The sequence below is a fragment of the Sinocyclocheilus rhinocerous genome, unplaced genomic scaffold (assembly GCF_001515625.1).
Source record: "Sinocyclocheilus rhinocerous isolate Xijiao unplaced genomic scaffold, SAMN03320098_v1.1 scaffold9700, whole genome shotgun sequence".
Lineage (NCBI taxonomy): Eukaryota > Metazoa > Chordata > Actinopteri > Cypriniformes > Cyprinidae > Sinocyclocheilus > Sinocyclocheilus rhinocerous.
In genome coordinates, this window is record NW_015655774.1 from 981 (window position 1) to 8,639 (window position 7,659).

Below are 7,659 nucleotides of genomic sequence, written 5' to 3' on the forward strand. Positions count from 1 at the left end.
TGTCTTGCGTGCGGTCCTGCTGGCGAAGGACGCGATACAGCCGGTCCCTCCAGCCGAGATGAGGTCGGGTTGGTCGGGTTACTGGCTACCCAGCCAGTGGTACCCAAAACTTCAATAAAAGAGCAGTTTCCTTTGCCTCCGGGTCCCAAGAGGGCGAGGATGGCGGTGCACGAGACCCTGTCTCCACACGGCCGTCCCCCTCTCCTTTCGCCGATGGGCAGCAGGGTCCGGTTCGGGGACGCTGTGCCTCCTCACGAGCCCCCTGCCCAGCTATGGAGCCAGGTAAGTGGTGCGCCGCGCACTCAGACCCCACCCTCGGACGCACGGCCTCCCGGGTTGGGTCCCTGTGTTCCACTTCGCTGCCCCACTGCGGGTACGTCGGTGGTTTCCCTGGTCCCGCTAGTTCGGTTGCTGGGGGCCTGGTTAGCGCTCCCCAGGCCGTCTCGCTGGCTCATGAGAACCATCAGACTCGGCTACGCGATTCAGTTCGCCCTGCGCCCTCCCAAGTTCAGGGGCATTCGGTTCACCTCTGTGCTGGACAAGGATGCTCCTGTCTTGCGTGCAGAGATCGCGGTCCTGCTGGTGAAGGACGCGATACAGCCGGTCCCTCCAGCCGAGATGAGGTCGGGTTTCTACAGCCCGTACTTCATCGTACCCAAGAAAGACGGTGGGTTACGACCGATCCTGGACCTGCGCGTACTGAACCGGGCCCTTCACAAGCTCCCGTTCAGGATGTTGACGCAGAAACGCATCTTTCAATGCGTCCGTCCTTTCGATTGGTTCGCAGCGATCGACCTCAAGGACGCGTACTTTCATGTCTCGATTCTCCCTCGACACAGACCGTTTCTCCGCTTTGCGTTCGAAGGGCGAGCATATCAGTACAAGGTCCTCCCCTTCGGGCTATCCCTGTCGCCTCGTGTCTTCACCAAGGTCGTGGAGGCAGCCCTCGTTCCATTGAGGGAGGCGGGCATTCGCATTCTCAACTATCTCGACGACTGGCTCATATTGGCCCAGTCCCGAGCGCAGTTGTGCGAACACAGGGATATGGTGCTCAGTCACCTCAGCCGATTGGGGCTTCGGGTCAACTGGGAAAAGAGCAAACTCTCCCCGGTGCAGAGGATCTCTTTTCTCGGCATGGAGCTGGACTCGGTCAACCTCTCAGCACGTCTCTCAGTAGAGCGTGTGCAGTCGATGCTGAACTGCCTGGGGTCCTTCCAGTGCAAGACGGCGGTTCCACTGAAACAATTTCAGAGGCTCCTGGGGCATATGGCATCCGCAGCCGCTGTCACGCCGCTCGGGTTGCTTCATATGAGACCGCTTCAGCGTTGGCTTCACGACCGGGTCCCGAGATGGGCATGGCGACACGGCACTTACCGGGTTCCTGTTACCCCGTTCTGCCGTCAGACCTTCAGCCCGTGGGCAGATCTTGCCTTTCTTCGGACAGGGGTGTCCCTTGGGCAAGTATCCAGGCATGTTGTTGTGTCAACAGATGCCTCTGCCAGGGGCTGGGGTGCCATGTGCAATGGGAATGCAGCTGCGGGGCTCTGGTCGGGGCCCCGACTGCAGTGGCATATCAATTGCCTCGAGTTGCAAGCAGTATGGCTAGTTCTGCGCCGCTTCAATTCGCTGCTGCACGACAAGCATGTACTGGTCCGTACGGACAACACTGCGACCGTTGCGTACATCAACCACCAGGGCGGTCTACGCTCCCGTCGCATGTCGCAACTCGCCCGCCATCTCCTCCTCTGGAGTCAGAAGCATCTGAGGTCGCTTCGCGCCGTTCATGTCCCAGGCGAGCTCAATCGTGCAGCTGACGAGCTCTCACGTCAGCCCGCCCTTCCGGGAGAATGGCGACTCCACCCCGAGACAGTCCAGCTGATTTGGAGACGCTTTGGGGACGCTCAGGTAGACCTGTTTGCCTCCCCGGACACGTCCCATTGCCAGTTGTTTTACTCCCTGGCCGAGGGGACCCTCGGCACGGACGCACTGGGGTGCAGCTGGCCTCGGGGCCTACGCAAATATGCGTTTCCCCCAGTGAGCCTTCTCGCACAGACACTGTGCAAGGTCAGGGAGGACGAGGAGCAGGTCCTCTTGGTAGCGCCATATTGGCCCAGTCGGACTTGGTTCCCCGAACTGATGCTCCTCGCGACAGCCCCTCCTTGGCAAATTCCTCTGAGGAGGGATCTCCTTTCTCAGAGAGGGGGCACCCTCTGGCACCCGCGTCCAGACTTGTGGAATCTCCACTTGTGGTCCCTGGACGGGACGCGGAGGTTCTAGGTGGGCTACCTCCAGCGGTAGTAAACACCGTCACTTCAGCCAGAGCCCCGTCTACTAGACACGCTTACAGGCTGAAGTGGAACCTGTTCGTCGATTGGTGCTCTTCCCGCCGGGAAGACCCCCGTAGATGCCCGATCGGAGTCGTGCTTTCTTTCCTGCAGGATGGGTTGGAGCGAAGGCTGTCTCCCTCCACCCTTAAAGTGTATGTTGCCGCCATTGCCGCGCATCACGAGGCAGTAGACGGTAAGTCTTTGGGGAAGCACGACTTGGTCATCAGGTTTCTCAGAGGGGCAAGGAGGTTAAATCCTCCGCGCCCTCACCTGTTACCCTCTTGGGATCTCCCCTCGGTCCTGGCGGCCTTGAGGGGGGAGCCCTTCGAGCCTCTGCAGTCAGTAGAGCTTAAGTTTCTGTCGTTGAAGACATTGCTCCTCACCGCATTGGCCTCGGTCAAGAGGGTAGGGGACCTGCAGGCATTTTCGGTCGACGATTCGTGCCTGGAATTCGGAACGGGTAACTCTCACGTTGTCCTGAGACTCCGGCCTGGATATGTGCCCAAAGTTCCCACCACGCCTTTTAGGGATCAGGTGGTGAACTTGCAAGCGCTGCCCCGGGAGGAGGCAGACCCAGCCATTGCTCTGCTCTGTCCCGTTCGCGCTTTGCGCACTTACGTGGACCGTACGCAGAGCTTCAGGACCTCAGACCAGCTCTTTGTCTGCTTCGGAGGACAGCAGAAGGGGAAGGCTGTCTCCAAACAAAGACTTGCCAACTGGTTAGTGGAGGCTATAGTCTTAGCATACCAGGCCCAACGTTTACCATGCCCCCTCGGAGTGAGAGCACACTCTACGAGAGGAGTGGCATCTTCTTGGGCATTGGCGCGGGGCGCCTCGATAGCAGACATCTGTAGAGCTGTCGGCTGGGCGACGCCTAACACGTTTGTGAGATACTATAATCTCCGTGTAGAGCCCGTGTCCTCTCGTGTACTCGCCTCAGGTAGGCAGTAACACCGGACCTGCTCGGTGTCGATCACGCTTGCTGCGCCATTCCCCTCTACGGACCGGATACGTGCGCTTTTTTGCTTCTCAGTTCAGTTCCCCATGGCGAACCCTGGTGGAGTTCCTCCCGCACCCTCGGCGGTCAGGCGAGGCGGAGCGCCAGACGCCAGGCTCAGCACTCGTGTGCATGCCCAAGGTCAGCCCTTGTGCTGGGCTAGGTGCCCGTGTGTAGTGATTCCCCCTTCGGGTGATCCCACAGGTGTATTCTTCCACGGTACGGCTCCCCTCACGGTAAGCCCGTGTCTTTCCCTGGCAGTCGTTCGCTGCCATCTCTGCTGCGTAGTCACCTCACCCCAGGCGGGTTGAGCCTACCGCAGGGACTTCCATATGTAGCACTGCCCTGGGCCAGTCCATATGTGTAATTCCACATGATACCTCCTATGTGCAGGATGTGGCTTCCGTAGCGTCCCAACTGGGTACGCTTTCCCAGTGTTATCCAATGTACCACTGTATGGAACAGCAGTGGCAGGACACCTCTGCCTAGCCGCTGTCCTATCTTCCGCCCCAGCTGGTGTGGGGGGACTTGCCGGCTTCCGCAGGGCACTGGAGGGGGTCAGCAATAGTGGCGTTTTCCATACGGATCCCAATTCGTCAGTCACGACTGACGTAACGTCGAACGTGACTGACTGAAAGGGAACGTCTAGGTTACTTGTGTAACCCTCGTTCCCTGAAGGAGGGAACGGAGACGTTACGTTCCGTCGCCACAGTTGCTGTACCACCGCTGTACGGCCGGGGCACGTAGTCTCGGCTCCTCAGCGAAAAACTGATGTGCGTTTGCACGCGCTCTCCTTTTATACCCGCGCTGCGGGGCGGGGTGCGCGTGGCGAAACACGCACGCCAACTGTCATTGGCTTGTTTAGTTAACACTCGAAGGTGATTGGGCTCTCGGGCGAGATCCCAATTCGTCAGTCACGACTGACGTAACGTCTCCGTTCCCTCCTTCAGGGAACGAGGGTTACACAAGTAACCGAGACGATTCCTTGACTCATGCTGAGTCTATTGCATACCAACATTTAAATGTATATAGGTCAGAACTTTTCGCAATTTTGAATTATTTGAGAAATTTACTTTTTCAAACTCATCCTAGACGATTTGTCTGATTTTCACCAAATTTGGCTCAGATCACTTTCAGGCAATGCTGGCAAAAAGTTATCAAAAGATTTCCGATACCATTCTCGTTAAATGTTTTAATGAATTTGATGAAATGTGCGCAAAAATGGACATGAGGCTGTATCTTTGCAACGCTTTAGCGGACTCTGACCAAACTTGGTACTTTTTATACCAAGCATGACCTGAGGGCACATGAGTATTTTCGGTCAAAAGATATAAAAAATGTACATTTCTGTTTATAATTTCTGAACAGTTTGACATAATATTGATCTCATTAGATTCGGAGCAGCATAGCGAATCAAACGATACTGAATTTTCCTATGTCAGCAACTTTGAACATGGACCATTTCAAATTTTGTAGTCAAATGCTGTATTTTACAAACGCTTTAACGTATTGTTATGCATCTTATGAATCTTATATAACCGCTTAAGGGAAATTTATGAAATTTGTAACACAGATAAAGGACAGTCTCATCATTAACCACAGCAAATTTGGTGTCTCTAACTCAAACTCAAACTTTTGAACCATAAGATCTAAAATCAAAATTATTTTTTCCTCTGATTCTCATACAGAGTTGAATGTATACCAAAATTTAAATTTCTATGGGTCAAGATGGGGCAAAATTTATCAAAAGCTTTTTTATATAAACGATAGAATGATACCTAATTTTCCTATGTCAACCTTTTTGGGCGTCAGCCATTTTGAGTTTTGTAGTAAAATGCTGTATCAACAAATGTCTTTAACAGGGTTCTCCAACCCTGCTCCTGGAGAGCTACCATACTACAGAGTTCAGCTTCAACCCTAATCACATACACCTGAACTAGCTTATCAAGGTGTTCAGGGCTACTTAATTACAGTGTTGAAGCAACTATATGCTAGGGTTGGGTGATGTCTACCAAATTGGCATCGGACGATGTCTACAGTGAAACATCGTGATGGACGATGACATCGGGGGACGGGGTTAGAAGGTGTGCCCGAAGCGGGAATCGTATGCAGAAAGGCATGGAAAACAAATAACGCATTCTACAGAGCCACTAAAGGGACATGGTTAGCCGCTTGCTAGCGGTAGACTATTACATTACAGTACATGAAAGTTCACTTACCACATACACAGAGAGATGACGGATAGGACAATGGCGAATGATTTTCAGATACTGGGCACCACTGACAAATATCTAATCCTGTAAAATGTGTGGTAGGTACTGCCGCTCTGTAGTATAGAGTCTGTGTGATCGCAAATCTCGAAAGTGAAAGTGAAAGTAAAATGAGAGCGTGCATTCGAAAGCGGTTTCAATGCCATGCATATTAGTAGCGGCTCCCTGATGCCCGCAATTTAGTGTAATTACCCAACGATATAATTGCGAAAGAAAGTATTGAAATATATTTTTTTTTATTCTCCCATCTCGTAGGCTATTTATTCCCTTTAGGGGTTCCGTAGTAGCCTACACTTAATTTCCTTTCCGAACACGGAATTGGGATGCGGCGGATTGCGGGGGGTATGGGGGGGAGGTCATGATGCCGACTCAACATCGTGATGTCTGTCAGCCATCGGCGATGGACGATGGCATCGTCTATCGGCCCAACCCTACTATATGCAGCTATATTTCATTTTGACCTTTTTATTACAATAAATATTAAATAAAAAATGGAAAACATAAGATATAAATGTTTATTTATATTTTTCTTACATTAAACAAAATATTAAATAAAATACACAATAGAAAAAGAAAAAAGAAAAAAAATAGAATTTAGTGAAATATAAATGTATCTATCTATCTATCTATCTATCTATCTAAAGTTAATTTGCCCCCATGAAAGTTTAATATAAAGTTATATTTTTTTGTGTTTGTGTGCAGATCCTAACTCAAGAGGACTGGAACATGGTTTTGTATAACGGCATGGCCTCTACCTCCCCCCTGGCGGCCCTGTATTTCGTCGCGCTCATGACTTTTGGGAACTACGTTCTGTTCAATCTGCTTGTGGCTATCTTAGTCGAAGGATTTCAGGCTGAGGTAAGGTACACACTGCAAGGCATTTGAGAAATTGAGTGTTTTGGTTGATGCACAAAACAATCTCCGACGTAACAGGGCCAATAACTTTCGGGTTTAGCTGCTGAATATTAATATTTCACGCTCACTGAGTTAATATGAATACATTATTGTGAAAAGCAACTGTTGGCTGTGGTGCTTTCCGTAACGGGGTCCAGTGGCGGCCTTGTGGGTTTTAAAATAGAGGAGGCACACTAATTGTATTGGTCTGGGATCCCTGACGATTATTATTATTATTATTTGCTTAACCACTTTGAAATGGCTTTTTGGTTGCTTTTAGTCAGAAAATGTAAAGAAAACGACACACATACAGCAAGATAATATAATTTCACTTACCTGGCCTATCACTTGAAGCAAACATCCATCACTTCTTAAAAGTCTGTCTTAAAAGAGAGCTGCCTGTTGCACCATTTAATTAAGCCGCGACTGCTGTAGCCTATATCCAGTTAGGTGTGTTTTCCCTTTATTTTTTTTATTTGTATATATACTGTTTGAATGACAGCTTTGTAAATCTGTTGGCGATCAAATATTGAATGAATGAATGAATGAATGATGCATTTATGTAGTGCTTTATTGTGTATTGTTGTACACCCAAAGCGCTTTACAATCATGTGGGGGGGTCTCTCCTCAACCACCACCAGTGTGCAGCATCCACTTGGATGATGCGACGGCAGCCACAGGACAACGCGCCAGTGCGCTCACCACACACCAGCTACAGGTGGAGAGGAGAGAGAGTCATAGAGCCAATCAAGTGATTGGGGATTATTAGGAGGCCATGATAGACAAGGGTCAGGGGGGCAATTTGGCCAGGACACCGGGGTTACACCCCTACTCTTTACGAGAAGTGCCATGGGATTTTTAATGACCACAGAGAGTCGGGACCTCGGTTTAACGTCTCAGCCGAAAGACGGATATTCAATATCGCTACTCATCATAAGTACTTGGTACATTATCAGCGCAGCGGGAGACGTTCAAACTAATATCACGTAATTTATGTCTCAATGATGATTGGTTGATATCAGAAGGGAGGCTAGCCTCCTCTGCGAGGTTTCTTTTCTCAGCACTCCTCAGCACTGAAAGTGAACACTCGATGCTGATTGGCTATTTTTTTTTACCAACGGAGGCACGAGAGCTCAGCTCTCCCCCGGCCTCCCCCTCCCCTTCTCTATCA

At 50.7% G+C, this 7,659-nt stretch overlaps 1 protein-coding gene across 1 annotated transcript in view; it reads left to right on the forward strand.

Annotated features, from left to right (window-relative positions):
• LOC107718925 (voltage-dependent T-type calcium channel subunit alpha-1I-like) overlaps positions 1–7,659 on the forward strand; it is a gene marked incomplete at its 3' end in the record, with an annotated part of 34,442 nt that overhangs the window by 849 nt on the left and 25,934 nt on the right. The window contains exons 2-6 of the mRNA XM_016526170.1: positions 151–282; positions 566–696; positions 2,070–2,294; positions 3,238–3,465; positions 6,297–6,452. Coding sequence (XP_016381656.1) covers positions 151–282; positions 566–696; positions 2,070–2,294; positions 3,238–3,465; positions 6,297–6,452 — 872 coding nt within the window. The remainder of the gene's footprint in view (positions 1–150; positions 283–565; positions 697–2,069; positions 2,295–3,237; positions 3,466–6,296; positions 6,453–7,659) is intronic.